The 22,693-nt window shown below is 42.4% G+C and overlaps 1 protein-coding gene across 1 annotated transcript; it reads left to right on the plus strand.

Annotated features, from left to right (window-relative positions):
- The first annotated feature begins 14,581 nt into the window (after positions 1 to 14,581).
- Positions 14,582 to 17,583, plus strand: LOC111147445. Its single transcript, XM_022503454.1, has one exon. The coding sequence runs from the start codon at positions 14,948 to 14,950 to the stop codon at positions 16,769 to 16,771; it is 1,824 nt and encodes a 607-aa protein (XP_022359162.1). The 5' UTR covers positions 14,582 to 14,947; the 3' UTR covers positions 16,772 to 17,583.
- Positions 17,584 to 22,693: the final 5,110 nt, after the last annotated feature.

Genomic DNA, 22,693 nt, shown 5'->3' on the forward strand with positions numbered 1-22,693 from the left:
TCTTTAAAAAATATATATTTATTTACTTGAAAGAGAGCAAGCACCCAGGGGAGGCAGAAGGAGAGAGGGTGAGAGAATCTTTTTTTTAAAGAGTTTATTTATTTATTTGAGAGACAGAGAGAACAAGCAGGGGGAGAGGTAGAGGGAAAGGGAGAAGTTTGCTCCCTGCTGAGCAGAGCCCAATGCAGGGATGGATCCCAGGATCCCAGGATCATGACCAGACCCAAAGGCAGATTCTCAACCAACTCAGCCACCCTGGTGCCCCGGAAAGAGAGGGTCTTAAGCAGAGTCCCCGCTGAGTTCAGAGCCCAAGTGGGGCTCAGTCTCACAATCCTGATACCATGATGTGAGCCAAAATCAAGTTGGATGCCTAATCAACTGAGCTATCCAGGAGGCCCAAGCTTCCTTTCTTTATATGGATCCAAATTTCTCACCTACATCATTTTCTGTTTCTCTAAAAACTTTTAACATTTCTTTCAAGAAATCTTTCAAATTCCTTCTATTTTTGTCTGTGAATGTCATTATTTCCCTTCACTTTTGAAGGATAATTTTGTGGGGTACAGATTTCCAGGTTGGTGGAATTTTTTCTCTCAACACTTTAATATTTCATTCCACTCTCTTTTTGCTTGCATGGATTCTGAGAAGTTGGGTATAATCCTTAGCTTTGCTTGTCTATCATTAAGATGTTTTTCTCCTCTGTCTTCTTTCAATATTTTTTTTTTTTAAGGGAAAGAGATAGACAGCATGAGCAGGGAGAGAGGCAGAGGGAGAGGGAGAAGCAGACACCCCACTGAGCAGGGAGCCCGATGTGGGGCTTGATCCCAGGACCATCCCAGGACCCCAGGATCATGACCCAAGCTGAAGGCAGATGCTCAACCGACTGAGCTACCCAGGCTCCCTGGCATATTATTTTCTAAGTACAGAAAATGAAAGATAAAAGTCCTGAAGGTAGGGGCGCCTGGGTGGCTCTATCAGTTAAGCGTCTGCTTTCAGCTCAGGTCATGATTCCCAGGGTCTTGGGATTGAGCCCCGAATTGGGCTCCCTGCTCAGTGGGGAGCCTGCTTCTCTCTCTCTCCCTCTGCCTCTCCCCCAGCTTGTGCATGCACAGGCTCTCTCTCTCTCTCTCTCTCTCAAATAAAATAAAATATTAAGAAAAAAAAAAAAAAGAAATGCCTAGGGGCACCTGGGTTGCTCAGTTGGTTGAGCATCTGACTCTTGGTTTTGGCTTAGGTCATGATCTTGAGGGGTCATGAGATTGAGCCCCATGGGCTCCTTGCTCAGTCGGGAGTCTGCTTGAGATTCTCTCCCCCCGCCATGCTATCTCTCTCTCTAAAATAAATAAGTAAATCTTTTTAAAAACCTGTCAGAAAATGATATGCCTAGGTGTAGTATTTTTGTTGGTTGGTTGGTTGGTTGGCTGGTTTTGGTATTTATCATGCTTGATGTTCTCTCAGGTTCCTGTATCTGTGATTTGCTGTCTGACATTAATTTGGGGGAAAATTCTCAGTCATTATTGCTTCAGTTATTGATTTTGTTCTTTTTGGTTTCTTCTTCTGGTATTCCCATTACGTGTAAATTACACCTTTTATAGTGTTCCTGCAGTTTTTGAATATTTTGTTCTTTTTCATTCTTTCTTCTCTTTGCTTCTCACTTTTTGAAATCTCTTGTGTTATATCCACTAATTCCTCAGCCACGTCCAGTCTATTGAGTTCATCGAAGGCATTCTTCATTTTTTAATGTTTTTTTTTATCTCTAGCATTTCTAAAATCTAAAATCCAGTGTGTCAGCTGAGGGGAAAGTATAAATCACTACTTTAATGAGAGACAGAGACTGTCAGACTGTCAAAAAGAGGAGGTCAGGGACCACTCAAGCAACAGAAAAGACACTGGAACTGGGAATCCAAAGGCTTTAGCCCAATCTCCTTTCAATTTAGGATAGCAACTTCCTATATATGGGCAGATTACTTAACCTCCCTGAATCTCAGGTGTCATCATCTTAAAATAGAGATGATGATAATAATACCCATTTGGAATCCTAAGCAGAGAACACAGAGTTCACTAATTGGATCTTAACACAAAAATAGCAACCACCATCTAACCTCAGACATCCCACCCTACACAAAATGCCACAGATGGCACAAAAACATTCTTACATCAGAGGTCAAGTTGGTATCTATGGACCAGATAGTACCACTATGGGCTGAGTAGTACAAAATCAGGTAGTTTCATCCCTGACATCTTCCTGCAGTGCCCCAAATCCAAAGTTTCCAGTTGGCTGGCATTTCTGGGACACTCTCATTCCAGTTCTTCTCCCTAATGACCTACCTACCAACCCTCTCAATTATGTGACTTAGAAGTCCTGTTTGGCTAATCACAACCCAATATATCCTTCAACCTATTTACTAAATAGTTGCTAAACTTTGCTTTCTCCCAAGGACCTCCTATTCTGAGCTGCCCTCAGAAGGGGGTTCTTCTTTCTTCCAGTCTTCATGCACTCCAGGGCTGAGACATGGACACTAGCTTGTGGAAAATAAAGTTTTCTGGGGACTGAATACTACAAAATTGGGGGGCTCTCTTTAAGAAAAATATAAAATTATAAATATAAACATCTTCTGATACTTCTCTCTTTCACTTTGTGGATCACTCTACTACATTCACTGAGGACATAGGAACCTTGAAATGACTACCATATACCATATGAAGGAAGGGGTGAATCATCCAAAACTCCAGATTCCTTGATCTTTTCCTTTTTCAGTGTCAATGATTTTCACTCCACAGCATTACAGCAAACCACTGCCTGGCCACCCTATGGACCTTGTTATACAATTTGCAACTGCTCCAACTCTTAAATCCTACATTTAAATTTTTCATTCTCTGACCACAAGCCCCCTCCCTCTATCTCTTTCACTCTCATGTGAAAGATCCCCATTATTATTATTATTATTTTTTGTTGTTGTTGTTCAGCTCCTTTCCAACATTACTTCCTTTTTCTTCCTGAGTAAGTACTAGCCACTAAGTAGGGTGCACTCTAGGGTGAAAATTTAAGAAAGCAATCATGTTCAGGGTCATGCAAGGGCATAGTATGTATAATGAGTATGATGCATTACTTTAATTTCTCGCCATTACACTGAACTTTCTTGAATCCTTGCCCTTCTTTCCACAAGCCTTCCAAAACCAGTCGTTGATCCAAACAGTCGTTCAATGTCTCTCCTATGCAACTGAGTATGACTGAGCAAGTGACATACCACTGCAGATGAGGGACAATACAAATTACTGATCCTCACTCTAGGTCAGCCTTCAACTCTACCAGCAACCCTTTTGCACATCTGTAGATGACTGCTTTTTCTCTTCCCTGCAGCAGTATGGCAGACATTGTTAGTTGTCAATTTAATTAATACCCATTTTCTTCCTTAGTCACAGCATCTCAATTTATTTCAAGTAGAAATATGCCCAGCTAAAAGACAACGACATTTCACCCATGGGAAGCCAAAATGGTATAATCTGAAGTTGGGTAGGTGTTCTAGTAAAGTTCCTTAAAAGCAAAACTGATGACAGAGAGAAGCTGTAGGTAACCTCTGTGCTCTTTTTTACCCTTTCCCCTCTCAACTCCCTGCTTTCTGCCTGGAACAGGCATCTTGAAACACTTGCCAATTTGAAGATGGAAACCATTGCTAAGCATGGCAGAGCAGAAAGAAAGGAGATCGGGTTCTTTATGACAGCAATGAGCTTCCAGACCAGCGCTGGATGGATGACATATATTCAGACTTTTCCATGTGAAAGAAAAACTTTTCTCCAGTTTCAGGCACTACTATTTCTGCTCATACACAATTTTTATCTAGTAATACAAATAGCCATCCCAAATTTTCAGGGCTCCCTGCAAGTCTTATTCCGGCCCTCCACTGAAAAAAATCAAGGTCATCAGATGCTAAAGCACTGAATCCCTGCCTTCGGGACTTCACTTCCCTCTTATCTCAGTAACTTACCAGGCTTAGCTAACCTTGCCTTTTGCTTCCTAACATCCCTTCTCTCTCCACTATAGGGAACATCTCCCCGTCTGTCCATTCTGGCCATAAAGATACCGAAATCTCTACTTTTAACAAACAAAAAATTCACAATCGTCCTTCCAACCCCACAACTCCCGGTAACTACTCTCCTAGAAGACTTTCCTTTCTCCCACGTGCAAAGAAAGCGGAGTCCGTGAGTTCCAGCTTCTCCCTCAACATGCCCACCTACCAGCTCACAGACGACTTCTCCAGGTCCTCTGTCCCTCACTTTCCTAACCAATAGCGCCTTAATTGTCAGAGTCTCTGCTCCCCTGGTTTTTACTCACCTCAGCGGGAAGCAGGCTGGAGCGCCCCTCCTTTGTGAATCGCCTGCACCGACCAGTCTGGCTTCCTCCTTCCCCTCTCCTTCTCCTCGGTCAGCTCCTCTTCCTGTGTCTGAGGCGTTAGGCCCGAGGGACACCAGGAGCTCAGAGGAGGTGTCCCAAGCTGTCCTAACTGAACACACTCAAATGGAAGGGACAGTCTGGGAGACCGAGGGAGACAGGGACTGATCCGTCCTCTGGAGGCACCGACACTTGGGCGTGCACGCACTGGAGCTCGCATGGTGCAGAAAGCTCCACGCGTTTCTTCAGGTGCCTTCAGTCAGGGCAGCCTGGGGGCGGGCCTCGCCCAGAGCGCATGCGCAGGCCATCTGCGCTAGAGCTGCACCTGCGCAACAGGCAGCACGTGCCAACCAGGGTATGTAAGGGCGGGAGCCAGGGCCCCAGGTGCCAGAGACTCTGCAGGTCACGGAGGTAGGTTTGGAGCAGATGGGTGTGCTGGGCTGCGGGTCCCGAGGGAGCGGAGTAGACTGGATTGTGGGACCGGGGCTGGGCGGAGTGGGGGGTAGGGGTGAGCCGTGGGTAAGGAGACACTGGGCTCAGGGGATGGGCTCCTCCAGACTGGGGAGGAGGTGGTGTGGGGTAGGCACGCTGGCGGTGAGGCTGAAGACCAGTGCTTGCAGGCCGGGTACAAGCCACTGCCCCGGGTGGAGCTCCTGGGGTGCCCATGGCGCTCCAGGCGCTGCACAGTTTCCCAATTGGCCTCCCAGGTCTCAGTCTAATTTTTGTGTTGCTGCTGCTCTGGGAACTGAGGTGTTCTGGCAAGATGCGGCCCCGCCCGTGGGCAGCACTGCTCAGGTCCTCAGTGCAGTGCAGCCCTGTGTCCCCGATCCCAGGCGGGTGGGAAGAGACGGTGAGGACCCTGCCACCCAGGCTTGGGGTTCTGAAAGGGAACTAGGATGATTTCTCCCTACACAGCAGTATACAGTGCTGAGTGCCACTGCCTTTTCCTAAATATGAACACCTGTTTTTCAGCCTAGAAAATGAACTCCTCTTCAGAAAACAATGCACATTTTGAGGGCGGTAACGCCAGACCGTTTTTTTATGTGCACGCCGTGGGCCAGCAGACTTACCCGAGTCCTTGGTACCAGAATCCCAGCTATAATCCGTTCTGTGTTCCTGGAGCAGGTAAGAAATTCAAGAAGTTCAGTGGGGTTAGGGACCCTCCCCCTCAAGCAATGCCTGAGGGTTTCTAATACCTTAAAATCCATGACTTCCCTTCCCTCACCCTGTCCTGTCACAGATATTATGGTAGCACACAGGGGCAGTGTTTGAAGTTCACATTAATAGATAAAATTTGAATTCTACCTATATGCCAGTTATTCTGCCAAATACTGGAAGTAGGTTCTCTCATTTGACCTCAACAGCTCCATAAGCTATGTTTTACAAATCCGGGAACAGAGGCTCAGAGGCCCGGACTTGCCCAGAGTTACACAGGAGTCAAACCAAAAATCTATTATTATGAGACCAGTCTTACAGAGGCACCTTAGAGCTCCTAGTCCCTATAATTTTTTCAACAAGGCCTAAAGATTCTTAAAGCTGTCCTGGTGAGGTCAAAAAAGTACTTTGGGAGAAGAACAATGAGGTTTGAAATGTTTGGGAGGTAGAAATCTAGGATTTCATGCATTATGGGGTGGGAGGGGGGTTTAAGCAGGGCAGAAGGATCCATGGAGTGATTCTCCCTTCTCATGCCTCCAGTGGCAAAGATAATGTTAAATCTATTCTTCAGTGTACCCTGCTGTAGATAAAGCATGTTGTGTATTGTATGCAACTGTTTTCCAAGGAGAAAACTAGGTGTGATAAGGACAGATTTTTAGTCCATCAATCACTGATCCCACCTAAGTAGTAGAATCTTCAGTCCAAGGAGCTCCTAGTGGAAACCATTTTAAAATTGTAGTCTGAGGAATAAGGAATTTTGCCAGCATATGACCTATGGACTTCAGCTCCTCATTGTGTCTCCAACAAGACTGCCTACCTGACATATTTTGAACTTGTACCTCCACATGGTCTAGTTCTTAAATAAATTTTTATATATAAACATTCCATTAGCTTTCTCTGGTGATCCCTAATTAATACGGATGTTGAAATGTGATTTTGGAATAGTTCAGATGAAGGAATTGTCTGAGGAAGATTCTTGAGGTCAGAGGGTGGAAAATTCCTGAGAGAAAGAAATGCGTATTGTATCTTGAACTTTAATTAAAAGGCTGAGATTCTGTACTTGTGCACTTTTTTTCATGCAATTCACCTTAACGTTTACAATATTTGTCCTGAGAGTTGTGGTTTAGGAGAATTAGAGTGATAAGTACTGGGAGTAGGAACCCATCTGTATTGTTTGTTTGCTTGTTTGTTTTAATTGCAACCTAACTCAAATATTTTAGTGGGGATAAAAAAGTTCATATGACTTACTGTTTTGTGCAACCATGAATTCCAAGAAAGAAGCCACTCAGGCTAGCTAAATAGGGACTCCAAGGACGTAATCCGTATTAGAATCTATATTCCTTTATTTCTAATTTTGTTTTTTTTCCTAGGTTTTGACTTTCTCTGTATTGTTCTCATTCTCAGCCATTTCAAAGTGACAAAGATAGTTACAGAATTTGTGGGCCTGTAATGATTTTCTGGCTAAGGATCCCAGAGAAGAGCCTTCCCTTCCAGTAGTTTCAAAAAGAGTTCCAAAGCTGACTCCTGGGTGGTTTGGCTTTGCCACATGTTATCCTTGTTCTACTTACCACCCAGAAGATGAACTAGTCTCCTTGATTAGTCTAGGTTATATGCCCCATGTTGAAGGTGGTATGAGCCTGTCAGATTCCATTTGGACAGAGAAGGTCTCTCCTTTTTCAAAGGAGCTTGAAGGACCTATTGCCAAGAGAAGAATGGATGCCAGTACAGAAAGATGTTGATTGAAGATAATTTACATCATTTTTGGATAGAGTTAAGTAGGAAATGAGAGGAATATATTAGAATTTGTTAAATAGCTTGATGAAATTGTATATTAAACAGCATGTCTATCATAGCCAAGGTTGTAAAGATATTCTTTGAGGGAATATAACATGAGTTCAGTTGAACAAGTGGACTCAAAAGCATTCTGGATGTACTAACCTAAAGGGCAGGGATTATTGTGGTTTATTTTGTACCTAGTCATTCTGACTAGGAATTATTCAGAATGAGAGGTGTAACTATTCTATGAGTAACAGAACATCTCTTCACTTGAAACTGGCTTAAATCATTTTTTTATTGAAAAACTAACCAAATGCATGGGCTAAGAATTAAAATAGTATATAAACAAGGAATGAAGTCTTTACCCCCTAATCCCTTTTCCCAGTCTCCCAGTATCCTCCCTGAGTCAGAAAATATTGCCAGTGATTTGGGTATCTTTCTGGATATATTCTATGCATATTCAAGGATCTGTACCTGTATTTAGTAGGCTTTATTTTTTTTTAATTTTTTTATTGACATATTATATTGACATATAATGTATGATGTTTCAGGGGTACAGGTCTGTGAATCATCAGTCTTACACAATTCACAGCACTCACCATAGCACATACCCTCCCCAATGCCCCTCACCCAGCCACCCTATCCTTCCCATCCTCCTCTCCTCCAGCAACCCTCCATTTGTTTCCCGAGATTAAGAGTCTCTTATGGTCTGTCTCCCTCCCTGTCCCATCTTGTTTCATTTTTTTCCCTGCCTTTCCCCTACGACCCGCCCTGCCTTTCAAATTCCTATCAGAGAAATCATATGATAATTGTCTTTCTGTGATTGACTTATTTCGGTTAGCATAATACCCTCTAGTTCCATCCACATTGTTGCTAATGGCGAAATTTCAGGTCTTTGATGACTGCAAAGTATTCCATTGTTTGTGTGTGTGTGACACACACACACACACCAGACCTTCTTTATCCATTCATCTGTTGATGGACATCTAGGCTCTTTCCATAGTTTGGCTATTGTGGACATTGCTGCTATAAATATTGAGGTGAACGTGCCTCTTCGGATCATTACATTTGTATCTTTAGGGTAAATACCCAGTAGTGCAATTGCTGGGTCGTAGGGTACCACTATTTTCAATTTTTGAGGAACCTCTATATTCTTTTTTTTTAAAGATTTTACTTATTTATTTGACAGACAGAGATCACAAGTAGGCAGAGAGGCAGGCAGAGAGAGAGGGAGGAAGCAGGCTCCCCGCTGAGCAGAGAGGCCGATGCAGGGCTCTACCCCAAAACCCTGGGATCATGACCAGAGCCCAAGACAGAGGCTTTAACCCACTGAGCCACGTGGGTGCCCTGACTATTTCCTTTGCTGAGCAAAAGATTTCGATCTTGATGAAGTCCCAATAGTTCATTTTTGCCCTTGCTTCCCTTGCCTCTGGCGATATTTTTAGGAAGAAGTTGCTATAACTGAGGTCAAAGAGCTTGCTGCCTGTGGTCTCCTCAAGGATTCTGATGGATTCCTGTCTCACTTTGAGCTCTTTCATCCATTTCGAGTCTATTTTTGTGTGTGGTGCGAGGAAATGGTCCAGTTTCATTCTTCTGCATGTGTCTGTCCAATTTTCCCAACACCATTTGTTGAAGAGGCTGTATTTTTTTCCATCGGATATTCTTTCCTGCTTTGTCGAAGATTAGTTGACCATAGAGTTGAGGGTCCATTTCTGGGCTCTCTATTCTGTTCCACTGATCTATGTGTCTGTTTTTGTGTCAGTACCATACTGTCTTGATGATGACAGCTTTGTAATAGAGCTTGAAGTTTGGAATTGTGATGCTGCCAACTTTGGTTTTCTCTTTCAATAGCTTCATTTTTTTTTTTTTTAAGGTTTCATTTATTTACTTGACAGAGAGAGAGTGAGCGAGCGAGCACGAGCAGGGGGAGCGGGAGAAGGAGAAGCAGGCTCCCCACCAAGCAGGGAGCCCAGTGCGGGGGTCAATTCTAGGACCCCGGGATCACGACCTGAGCTGAAGGCAGATACTTAACCACCTGAGCCACCCAGTCCCCCTAGTAGGCTTCATTTTTTAGAGCAACTTTTGGTGCACAGCAAAGTGGAGCAGAAGGCAGAAAGATTTCCCATATGCCCTCCATTGTGCATAACCTCTCCCATTATCAACATCCCTCACCAGCGTGATATTTGTGATAATCAGTGAACCTAAAATGGCACATTTCACCCTCAGTTTATGTTAGGGTGTGCTCTTAGAGCTGCATGTTCTGTGGTTTTGGATAAATGCATCATGAAAGATAGCCACCACTATGATACTGTATTGAATAGTTTCACTGTCTAAAAATTCTTTGCCTATTCATGCCTCCATTCTTCCTAACCCCTGGCAACCACTTATCTTTTTACTGGCTCCATAGCATTGCCTATTCCAGAAAGTTGTATCATTGGAATCATATAGTATGTAGTTTTTTCATATTAGCTTTTTCTACACAGTAATATGCATTTTAAGTTTCCTTATATCTTTTTGTTACTTGATAACTCATTTGTTTTTACTGCTGAATCATATTGCATTGTCTGAATTATGACATTTATACATCCATTTATCTACTGAAGGATATCTTGGTTTTCCCCAAGTTTTGGAATATGTTTAGTTTTGCAAGAAATTGCCAAACTTTCTTCCTTTCACACTATTTTATAGCATTTGCATCTGTACCATCTTGCATTTCCACTAGCAATCAGAGTTCCTGTTGCTGCACATACTCATCAGTACTGGGTATTATCGGTATTTAAGACTTCAGCCATTCTAGTACTTGTACAGTATCTCATTGCTCTAATTTGCATTTCCCTGATGACATATGATGTGGAGCATGTTTTCATGTTTATTTGGCAACGTTTATTTTCTTCTTTTTTTTTTTTTAAGATTTTTATTTATTTATTTGACCGACAGAGATCACAAGTAGGTGGAGAGGCAGGCAGAGAGAGAGAGAGAGAGGAGGAAGGAGGCTCCCCGCTGAGCAGAGAGGCCGATGTGGGGTTTGATCCTAGGACCCTGGGATTAAAGGCAGAGGCTTTAACCCACTGAGCCACCCAGGCACCCCTGTCTGTGTATTTTCTTTGATGAGATATCTGTTAAGTTCTATAGCCTCTTTTAAAATCAGGTTATTTTCTTAATGTTTTAAGGGTTCTTCGTATATTTTGGGTAATAGTCCTTTATCAGGCATGTATTTATAAATATTTTCTCCTAGTCTGTGACTTTTCATTCAGTTGACAGTACCAGTATCTTTTGAAGAGTTTTTAATTTTAATGAAGGTCAGCTTATCAAGTTCTTTCTTGCATGGATCATGTATGCCACTGGTATTTTGTCTAAGTCATCACCATACCCAAGGACATCTAGGTTTTCTCTTGTGTAATTTTCTTGTTCTTACAGTTTCTATGTTTTACATGGAGGTCTGTGGTCCATTCTGAGTTAATTTTTGTGAAGGATGTTTGTTGTAAGGTATGTGTCTAGGGTTGCATTTGCACGTATATGTCCAGTTCCAGGATGATTTGTTGTAAAAACTGTCTTTGGTCCATTGTATTGTCTTTGCTCCTTTGTCAAATATTGGTTGATTATATTTATATGGGTCTGTGTGTAGGGTCTCTATTCTATCCTACATTGATCTATTTGTAATTTAAGTGTTTGGTAGACTTCATCAGTGAGCCCTTCTGGGCCTGGTGCTTTCTGTTCTGGATGGTTATCAGTTAAGTGGTTCATTTCTTTAATATATAAAAATCTGTGCAGATATCCATTTCTACTGGTCTGAGTCTGTCCAACTTTATCTTTCAAGGAATTGGCCCATTTTTTATAGGTTTGGAAAGTTGTGACAATAGAGTTCATAGTATTCTTTCCATCTTTTTTACTGTCTGTGGGATCTGTAGTGATGTACCCTCTTTCATTTCTGATTAGTCATTTGTGTCTTCATTGATTCAGTGTTATTTAGTAATGCATTTAATCTCAAAGTATTTTGGGGATTTTACAGCTATCTTTGTTTTCTATACTCAGTTGTAGGCTAAGAGCAGATACTATATGATTAATGTACTTTTTAATTTGTGTACTTTTTAATTTTCTGGCCCATGGTATGGACTGTCTTGGTGCATGTTCCATATGGGTATGAGATGTGTATTTCGCTTGATGAAGTAGTCTGTGGATGTCCATTATTTCCAGTTGGTTAAAGGTGCTGTTTAGATCAATTGTCCTTAGTGATTTTTTTTACCCACTGCATCTGCCATTTTTTGTTTACTATTAGCACAGAACATCTTTCTCCATGCATTTACTTTTCATCCTTGTCTTTATGTTGAAAGTGAATTTTTTCGCAGACTACACAGGTTTTAGCTTTTAGTATATCTTGTAATGTTTTCTTGATTGCCAGGCATTCTGTGCTGGATAAAAAGTACTGCTTTAAATAGGCCTTTAGTAACATGTTAAGTTGGGGAGGTGGGACAGGAATCATAGTCCTATGGTTACTGAAGAACTGTAGTTTTAGGTCTCAGTCTTTTAGTGAGATGGTGCCTTTGAACTTTGAACTATATATGTTCTTCACCTTCCTCCTCCCATTGGATAGGGAAGGGTTGTTAGGGTGGGTTTGAGATAAGTATTTGCCTACCCCCTTATCAATTAGGCTCTGATTAACTAGCTTATCCAGAGGTCCAGTGTTGGTAGGAATAGAGTTTTCCTTGTATATGTCACCATTGTTTCTCTTCCCCACTCTTCCTGTGGGATTTCTTTTCTAGATTTACTGTAAGAAACTGGTTGAGCTACTGCAGATAAAACTCAAAACAAGGGAGGGGGCAAGGGTTCATTATGAATGGGTCCCCTTGAAGTTTTTTAACTCTCTGATTTGTTTATTCTGAGCCTTTAATTTGTCGGTAACAGTTCAGGTTTCCCTATCCTACTACTAGTTCCTATGGAATTTTTACCTCTTGGGTTTGTGTGCCTGTAAGTTGTGCTTGTCTACATTCACATATCTCTCCAACATTGGGGATAGCACTTTGCTCTGTAACCTACTGCTGTGTAGAATTTGGGAAGAATTCTTGATTTTTCAGTTGAGCTTTTTACTTTGTTCAGAGTAAGTGACTTCCAAACTTCTTACATATTCTTATGTACAACCAGAAATTATACCAGCTTTTTTTTTTTTTTTAAAGACTTTATTATTTATTTGACAGAGAGAGACACGGCAAGAGAGGGAACACAAGCAGGAGGAGTGGGAGAGGGAGAAGCAGGCTTCCCACTGAGCAGGGAGCCTGATGTGGGGTTCGATCCCAGGACCCTGGGATCAAGACTTGAGCCAAAGGCAGAGCCACCCAGGTGCCCCATCTACCAGCTTTTAACATTAATTAGGCATGCAGTACACATAGTTGTATAATTGAAATAGAGGGCCAAATTCATGCTTTTATAAATAGGCTGATTTTGAATCAATATTAAATTCTCTTTGCTGCCTCAGTACCCTCCTTTGTATAACAAGATGAATTAGTTTTCTTTTGCCATTGGCCAGCATTTCCCCATTAACCCAACCACCCAGCCCCTGGTAACCACTATTCTGTTTCTGAGTTCATCTTCTCTGGATTGTACACAGAAGTGAGATGATGTGGCATTGTCTTTCTCTGTCCAATTTCTCTTAGGAAAATGCCCTCAAGGTCCATCTATTGTCACTAATGGCAAGATTTCCATTTAAAAAAACAAAAGGTTTTAGTAGCAGTGGAAGAAGTAGGAAAGGAGGAGTTCTCTGAAAAGTGAAGAGAAGTTAGCCTGTGGGGGAACCCACATATGGCTAGAGCATATAGGCTTAGTGGAAGAATGAGATGATAGATTCACAAATCAGATAATGAGGGCTTTTATGGCATCCTAAGGAATGAGGTCATTGTTCCTCATTTCCCAACTAGCAGTGACAATACTTCAAATTACTTCAAATATTGTCTCTCAAATGAGGGGTCATACCCGAGTCAGAAAGATAATTCTGGGAGTACCTGGCTGGCTCAGTTGGGAGAGGATCTGACTTTTGATCTCGGGGTTATGAGTTTGAGCCCCACACTGGGTATAGATATTACTTCAAAAAAAAAAAAATAGAGGAAGGAAAGAAAAGACAGAAATATAGATAATTTTGGAGCTAGTTTGGATTACAGATCTGTGAATGTCAGGGAGATGGGTAAAGGAAGTTCCTAGTAGTAGTTACTGAAGTAAAAACATGGAGATGACTTAAAGTCCTGGTCATGGTAGCAGAAGAGGGAAGGTATTACAAAGAGTAGCCATAGATTTTGCTGATTAGTGAGGGACAAAGTAACAACTCTAACACCTATGTTTATGCAGTGGGTAGCTGAATAGGATCCTGGGAGAGATGCTAGTGGCAGGGACCTGCATTAAGGTATTTTGGTCCATTGTATGATATAGTACAACATGTATAGTAGGAAGTTCTCTGACTCATGAACTTCATTCTGTTGGCTTCTAACCTCTGTAGGCCATGTCGAAGTCAAGCTGAGACTCATCTACTTCCTTTCAATAAAGAAAGAAATCCATATACTTTTATGTATAAGTAGATTAGGCCAGGACCAAGAAGCATTTTGATGCAGCCTTAAACCATAAAATTGAGTTCATTAGATCAATCTTAATATTTTTTTAAAGATTTTATTTATTTATTTGACAGATAGAGATCACAAGTAGGCAGACAGGCAAGCAGAGAGAGAGGAGGAAGCAGGCTCCCTGCTAAGCAGAGAGCCTGATGCGGGGCTCGATCCCAGAACCCTGAGATCATGATCCGAGCCAAAGGCAGAGGCCCAACCCACTGAGCCATCCAGGCGCCCCAGATCAACCTTTATATTGAGTAAATTACCTGATGAACACTGATCTGAATATAATTATTGCTTTTATATACTAAGTACAAGTTTTATCTTAACTTCATTTGTCACTTATATATATCTGTCTCGCAAAATCAAATGCCATTCCTGACATGAATTTGTATGACGGAAATGTGTCTGGCATTATTGGCACCATTTCCCTGTTTACTTCTGAAGACTGGAAAACAGGGGAAGATGGGTCTGTGAATGAGTAGTGCTGAATAAAAAGGTTTAGAAAGGCCTGTACATACAAAGAACTTTTGTTCTTCTTTGTTCTATACGGGCTGACATAATTATTCTTTCCCCAGCCACAACAATCCTAAATTACCCTTACTGGGTGCTAGGTCTCTCTGAAAAAGAGTCACTACTAAGTAGGGGTGATTCATAATACCCTGACTATTTGATGGCGTGGTGACCAACCCATCAGAACAGATGCCTGCTTTCATGGTGAAGGAAGGTTCTGGAGGCCCCATGCTTCTGGTCACTGTCCTTTCCCTTGTCGAATCCTGAGGATATTCAGGGAGAAGTGGGGGCCAGTAGCTACCAACTGGCGTTGAAAACACTGTGTATTTGACCAACTGGTGTGGTCAGCTGGCTGTGTCCTGGCGGAATGTTGTGACTGGCTGCAGGAGACCGAGTGGCTAACTACTGTGTTCTCTTCCTAGGTTTCAGAAATGGAAGTCTGTATTTCCCATATTCAGTGATACTCAGTGAGTCTCCTGGCTTCCTCATCCCTCAGTCCCCGTTGCCCACTGCCCTTAACCGAAGACCCATGTTTTGTAACACAGCACAGTTCTGGCAGTGTAGTGGCTATGGAAAGAAAAAGAAGACAAAAGAGACTCAGACTGAACCTCATCAGGCTGAAAACAAGACTCAGAAACAAGACACCCACTCAGAAGGTGATGTGACCAGTATCCCAACTTCTAATAGTGACACAGAAACTGAAAACATTCCTCAAGCAACAGATGGGGTTTTGTCTTCTGTTGCCCAGAAGCAGCAGCTACATGGTGAGAGCCCTTCTCCTAACACTGTATACAAAGCATCACCTCAAGTAAACTATGTGTCTGAGAAAGGGAAAATGGGGCTAGAACAATGCAAAGGATCCCCTGTAACACAGTTCTGGAAGACTTTGAAGGAAACTATCCATTTGTATGACCTGGCTTATGCTAAAACCATGCCAGACATCATGGTGCAGCACGGTAGGATTTCACAGAGTTCTCGGGAGAGTAGAAGTGTGCTTCATAACCGTCACGAGGGTGCAGATGGCATTATGTGTAAAGACGAAGAAAGCACTCTGTGGTCGGAACAGTGTCATGTAAGACATGATGAGGTGGTAACGTTGGGATCCATCATGGACATGAACTTGGGTAAAGAAAAAGGCTATGCAGCTGTTCTCCAATGCCTGTCCTCTCTAGATGAAGCAAAAGACAGAGATGAAATCCAGGATACTCTGAATTCCAATCTGTGCCAGTCTTCTGGAGATGGCGATATGCTCCAGCAGGAAAGTCCAGTCTGCTCCAGCAATAAAGCCATTGAGGACCTGAGCCTAGAGTCCAAAATCCGGAGTCCCATTCACTTTGGGGAAAGTATGCTAGACAACAGTAGTGGGGGCCGTGGCTTCCCTGTGAAAGTGGGCAAAGGTGAAGTTGTAAAGAGCAACAGCTACCCTGAGAATTATGTCCTCCCCCCTACCTCCCTCACCCAGTTCAGCCATGTCGATGAAGGCATTCAGTATGATGTGAGCCAGTGGCAGGATGCAGAGCACGAGAAATCTCCTGAGTCCTCACCAGAGAGCAGAAAGACAACAGAAGAATGCAGAAATGGAGAACTGGAAGAGGTGGTAGAGTGGAACAGCTGCTCAAAGTATGTGTCTAGCTCTGCCTGGTTGGCCCAGATGAATAGCAGGCGGGTAGATGAAGGGATTCAGTGTGATAGGAGCTGGTGGCAGGATGCACAGCTGGAGAGATCCTTTGAGCAAATGCCTTCCAACGATGAAGAGTCATCTCCAGATTGCAAAACTAAGGGATCACGGAGAAGGACCATCAGGAATGCGAGACTGAACACAGATGAAGAAGAAATGACCATGAATGATGAGATTGAGGAGGAGGATCATGAGAACTTCAAAAAGTGTGCAAAGATTGAAAAAACTGTGAAAGGCAGGAAGCAGAAATCCCTAAGCAACATCTCAAGTGGGAACACAGTCTATTTATTGAAGAAAAATGGTGCCTTGAACACTGTACTTCCCAACGATTCAGAAGACTATGATTTGGAAGAGGAAGGTGAAGATGAAATGTATGAGATAGAATGTCTCTTGGAAGAAGTTAGTCCACTGGGCTGTGTGATGTCTTCCAAAGGGAGGATTTATCGCGAGGTTGGCAGGATCATCAGGATGCCAGCTGAGTGCTCTTTCCCTCCCCAACTTATTGTGTGGTGCACCAGAAAAAAGTACAGGTTAAAGCTTGGGGAATACGAGAGCATCCCTGCGGTGTGCAAAGTAACAGGACAGGATGGCAGGTTCCGAGGAGAACGTACCATGGCTGTGCAGGAGGGATTGGAGTCCAAGAGAGCCTCACCCAAGCCCTGGGAATGTAAGTGACTAATGGACTCATTCCATTTGGTTGTCTGTGGTGGTTCCACACTGTGTCCTGGATGCAAAGGCAGCCATAGATCAACAGTATTTCTTCATTTTGGAAGTATGTTCTTAAATAACTGTAGGTGCCCATGTTTGTAGGATTGGGAGAAATTCTAGGTTTGAGGTCCTGCATTCTAGGAAACTGTGATGTAATTTGAACAAAGAGCTGTAGGAGTTGATGGAAAGCTGGGTGGTGGTAAAGGACAGGAGGGTTGAGAGAGAAAAGAGTCATGGACATGGAGCTGGGTGGAGTTGCCGAGAAAGGGCAGTCCATGTGGAGGCGGTGAATTTTGATACAAATTTGGGGGCTGTGGTTTGGAGTAAGAATGGAGACAGTAGCATGAGCTTGATTGGGTAGCCAGGAGAGGTCAAGTGTGTTCCAGGGATTGAGGCTGAGAAGAGCCAGCCAGAAGGGAGACCTGTGACGAGTTAGGCCAAGTGGGTCTAAACAGACTGGGCTAAAATAGTAGAAATTTTCCTTTTGAGATTTTTGTCCTGTAGGCAGTAAGGAGGTGCCCAAAGCAAATTGAATAGAGAAGGGACAAGAAGAAATGTGCTCTAGGCCTCTTCATATGGCAGTATAGCGGAGGAAGAATTTGAAGCATGTCCATTTGGCTGAAACCCCTTTATAAAGTCAGTTTAACTGAACATTGGAAGGCAGCTATGCTTACCACTATACCACCAACACTTAACTGAACATTGGATATAAAGGGTCCTAACTCACATGGAAGTAAAAGATAACATTTCAGAGAATCCATTAACAAAACTGATTCTTTTAAGAAAAGAGAAAAAAGGCTGGAGGGGCAGCTGGGTGGCTCAGTCAGTTAAGTGTCTGCCTTTGGTTCAGGACATGATCTCAGGGTCCTGGGATCAAGCCCCTCATCAGGCTCCCTGCTCAGCAGGAAGCCTGCTTCTCCCTCTCCCTCTGCCTGTTGCACTGCCTGCTTGTGCTCTCTCTCTCTATCTCTTGTCAATAGAAAAAAAAAAAAAAAAAAGGCTGGGGTTTGAACTTGTATCTAGAAAAAATGATAACATCCATAGACAAGGAAGCTTGGGAAAGGAAGTTGTCTTGCTTTACTGTGTGGTTGTCAGTGGGAGGACTGGACTAGCAGATCATACATACCTGGTTGAAGCTTGAATTTGGATCACCCTATGTTTAGGGAGAGGGCTCAAAGGAGTGGGAAGGGCCCAAAGTAGAGTCTGGGGGATGGTTATACCTGGGGAGCAAAAATGAAATGAAGCAGGTAAGTGACAAATGGGATGCATAAGGGCCCCCGGGGAAATTTAATTAAGTTCCAGTCTTAGTTTCTAAACCAAAACACTGTCCATCTTACCTTTAGTCTTCTCAAAGTCTCATTTGCCTCTGCTGTCATTTCCCCTCAGTGTGTAGGAATCCGTTTTTTCCATCCTATCACAGCCCTGTGAAGAAGATAACTTTAATTTACTCTTGGTTATACAGTTAAGATGGTAATTTTCAGGCCAAGTTGTCTAGATTGTGTCCATTATTTTGATTTTTTTTTTTCTGTCAAGGACTATAGAATGATACAGAATAGTATCTTGAACAATAGATTTTTTTTTCAAGAAGGGTGTGGTTTTTTTCCCCTCTTTGGTTTTTTTTTTTTTTTTTAAGATTTTATTTATTTATTTGAGAGAGAGAGATCACAAGTAGGCAGAGAGGCAGGCAGAGAGAGAAGAAGGGAAGCAGGCTCCCTGCTGAGCAGAGAGCCCTTTGCGGGACTCGATCCCAGGACCCTGAGATCATGACCTGAGCTGAAGGCAGCAGCCCAACCCACTGAGCCACCCGGGCGCCCCCCCTCTTTGGTTTTTTAAGTAACTTGGATTATTTAATGTATGAATCACTTCTTACCTCAGGTAACTGTGAGAGATGGAAAACCGAGGTACCTTACAAAGTTTCAAACAGATTTGAGGCAGATGCTGTAATGTTTAGGAAATAGCAGGTACAGAGGTTGGTATCTATTCTGTATCTAATTTGTGTGTCTCATGATTGGCTTTTAGGGCTTTGTTTGGGGTTTCCTACTCAGTGCATGTTCTGCCCTGCAAAACTAACACTGCTTGTGGACAGTGAAAAATGGCAGCATTCTGACTGGGTAACAGACCTGTAGACCTATAGATCCTTCCTTATAAGTAGATTGGAGCCAAAGCCTTTCAGTTCCATGGAATGTCATTGTTATGCTGATTTTCCACGTTTAATTCCCAGGGGTGTTAATGGTAGTCTGTTGTGGGTTATATGGGATTTTGTAAGTTATCCCAGTGGTTTATCAAAGTGCCCCAGTTTAGAGCTTGAAGAGCTGGGTACTTGAAGTTCAGGGTCTCCCTTAAGGGGCTAGTGGCATGACGGGCTTCTCTTCACACTGAGTCTTGGTATCCCTGCCACACTTTCAACCCCTAGGCCTAGGGTGTCAGGGAGCACATGGTTATTGGCCCTTTCAAGGCCATTCCTATGCTACAGTGGTCATAAGAAAAGACAAATACTCAAGCTCAGGCAAAATGTTAAGACCTTTAACTTTATTGTAAAGATGAAAACTAAAGATAGTAGTAATGACTTTCTGTATATCTTGAGTCTGTTATACAGCTAATTTAAAGAACTCTTTTATTCTTTTATTTCATAGGAAACAAATTGCTGTGTTCCAGCTACATAGAAGAGCTAAATAGTACATCATCGTGATGGCCTAGAACACAGGATTATCCCTTGATTTGAGCTGAGAAAGCAATTATACCAACATAAAGAAAATGGGACATTATAAAGCCTTTGGAATTAAAAGAACTAAAACAACAAATAAATTGAATTGCATGTGTGTTTGATTCTCAAGCATTTTCTTCCCCTCTCCAAATGGCCACATCACTGGTAACACTACCAGTAGAGTTGGGTTATTCATGAATATTTCTGCCAGGTGTATTACTGTCTTGTTATCTCCAGGGACCTTTAAAATGGGGAAGAGGATGGTGAGTTGAGGGCAGAATAAAGAGATGAAGGATGCCCAAAACAGGAACTACCCTGATGATAGAGACAGCAGCTTATTTATTTTTTACAAATGGAAACCAGGCTTATAGTAGCTTCACTGACTGGTATGTCCGTTGGTGAGTTGTAGTATATGTTATTTACTCCCAGTGTACACTCACAGAAACAAGGCAAATAAGAGCTCCTTATACTCAGAAACTACAACCTATATGGTCAATTTGTGGAACCAGTCTTTTCCCAATAAATGGTACAGATTAAGCCTGTGACTAAGTGCCAAAATGTTTATATGTGGGTGAAGACTGTCCTTAAGGGTATTTGTAAGAACAGGGCACATGTGGAAAAGCTAGAGTTGCTTCCTGGAAGGGCTTTCTGGGTGACGGTATGAATAATATTTTGATACCTATGGATGGGTTCACTCAGTGTTGCCTCTGAGTTGCCCAGTGATGAGTTAACTATATTTGTTTACTCTATTTTTATATTTTTAACTGCATTTTAACTACCTGTGGTAACAAAGTTAATTCTCAAGATGCATTAAGGAGATGGTACAAAGTGATAGCATTTGCATGTTTTCACTGAGATGCAAAAAGTCAAGCAAAATATAGTATGGTTTCTAAAGCTGGTCTTATGATAAGCTTTTGTGACTTATCTTTCTCCTAACCCCTACCTAAAAGATTGGGTAGATATTCTAGGAAAATATCTGTGAATCCTATCCCCACCCATGGCTGGAGTATGGGACTCTCCTGTGTGTGTTTTAGTAACACCTGCATTTTCACTTTCATAGCCCATGACATGACATGACAGGAGAGTTACAACATTTTCACCCTTGAGACCATGTATTCTTTAGGGCTGGTAGCTCCAAGGAATAGTTCGTATAGAGCCTAGCACATCATATGCACTCAAATATTTGTGAATGAATGGCTTAGTGTCAATTTGGATGAACAGTTTTGGCCTTGTCACTGTTCCATCATTCCAAGCCCAGAACATAATCAAAATGGGAAAGCTGCGGTAGGAATGCATTAGCTGGAGTAACTGAACAATTAGGAAGACTTGAGTCCATATAATCCAACTTCCTTGCTTATCTGGGAACCAGGAAGGCATCCACTACTCTAACTCCCCACCAACAATCCTGATTCATTCAAATTCCAACAATCTAATTCATTTGCTTATAAATGCTCATAAGAAGATTAAAGAGTGTGGTTTTCATTAATGTGTTAATATGAGTTGAATCTGATTGCTTTTTTGACATCTGTAAAATGAGTTACAAGTGCTTTGGGTGAACTAACTGAAGGCACTTAAATGGGACCATAACTGGGGCTCTCTGGCTACTGGGAAGATGTTGGACCCTAGAAGGTGGGGAAGATGGTAATGCTGGTATATGGAAGAGCAAGCACAAAAAGAGGACGGGTCCAATGAACATTGTGCCTGCTTTATAATCCTTCCCAAATTCTTACCTTTATTCTAGAGGCTAAAAGAGAAGTGAAGCATAAGTCCAAATGAAGGGTACATCGTGACAACACATTCCCTTTCATTTTCCCAAGCAGTTACTGTACCTCCTGGCACAATGAGTTCCTTAGGGTCAGACTCTCACATGAAGATTTGTGTGCAGAAAATTTAGTGGGGAGTGTTATGGGGAATAAAATCTCTGAAGGGGCAAAGAAAGCCTGATTAAGCATAGGGAAGAAGTATGGATGTGATGCAGTAACAACAAAGTCTTTAGCCAAAGTTCCACTGGGAGCTCCTGAGCTGCAGAGTTGTCTCAACTGGGGTAAGAGGCCACACCATACAGCCCTGCACCCTTTGAAAAGGTCAACTGTGTATTCTAATCTAATCATGGGGGTAAAATCCATTATAGTAACATTTCTACAGATTTGGGCAAAAAATTTTGGAGGCTATTTTATAATTCTGCCTACCACAACCGCAATGACAGGTTGATAGATACCTTGGTAGAAGGAGGTCTGGTGACTTCTCTTCCTTTCCTAAATAGGACTGGAGAGTACTGAGTCTGAAAGGAGAGATTTTAGGATGAAGAACTTTGATCAGCTTGATAGGCTCAGCAGTCTGGGAGTTGGAGCAGAGGAAAAAGAGGTTAGGTTGAGGTTCTTCTGGGTAAATTGGGCAAAAAGACTACAGGTCAAGGGATATGACAGACTGAAATAAAGGACCATGGAACCTAGGCCAGAGACAGTAGACAGACAAACCTGGAGTGAGAGAGAAGAGACAGGAATTAACTTGCAAGGGTTGCACTAGATGGCAAGGTATCTTTCTTTCTTTCTCTTTCTCTCTCTTTCTTTCTTTCAAGGATTTTATTTATTTATTTGAGACAGTGAAAGACAGCATGAGTGGAGAGGGAGAAGCAGGCTTCCTGCTGAGCAGGGGACTAATACGGGAGTCAATCGCAGGACCCTGAGATCATGACCTGAGCTGGAGGCAGACACTTAATGGACTGAGCCACCCAGGGGCACCACAAGATTTCAATTAAAGCAGGAAGTGGAGGAAGGCTTCAGGAAGAAGTTTACACTGAAAAAAATTAAAAACAACAAAAACAACAATAACAATAACAACAAACCAGGAAGAGGTTTAACATTTAGAGCAGTGGTTCTCTAAGTCTGGCCCCCAGACCAACAGTGTCAGCATCATTTGGGCATTTGACACAACTGCAAATTGTCCAGTCCACTCCAGACCTAGTAATCAGAAATTCTAAAATTCTAGGAGTTAAGACACAGGAATCTATTTTAACAACCACCCCAGGTGATTTTGCTGCACCATAAGTTTGACAATCATCTATATTATTCTCCCGTATTGTCATTGCGTATGTTTATGATGAATGGGTTTCTTGCAGGAGGAAGAAAATTCCTGCAAGCAGAATTTCCTGCTGCATGTTGAGCTAGGATGCCAAGGGTAGGTGT

This window comes from Enhydra lutris, unplaced genomic scaffold (assembly GCF_002288905.1).
Source record: "Enhydra lutris kenyoni isolate GAN:26980312 unplaced genomic scaffold, ASM228890v2 scaffoldscaffold16, whole genome shotgun sequence".
NCBI classification, from domain to species: Eukaryota; Metazoa; Chordata; class Mammalia; order Carnivora; family Mustelidae; genus Enhydra; species Enhydra lutris.

Bases quoted from the DNA above. Each gene is read 5' to 3' on its own strand.
- LOC111147445 (XM_022503454.1), top strand. From the start codon at position 14,948: ATGTTTTGTAACACAGCACAGTTCTGGCAGTGTAGTGGCTATGGAAAG.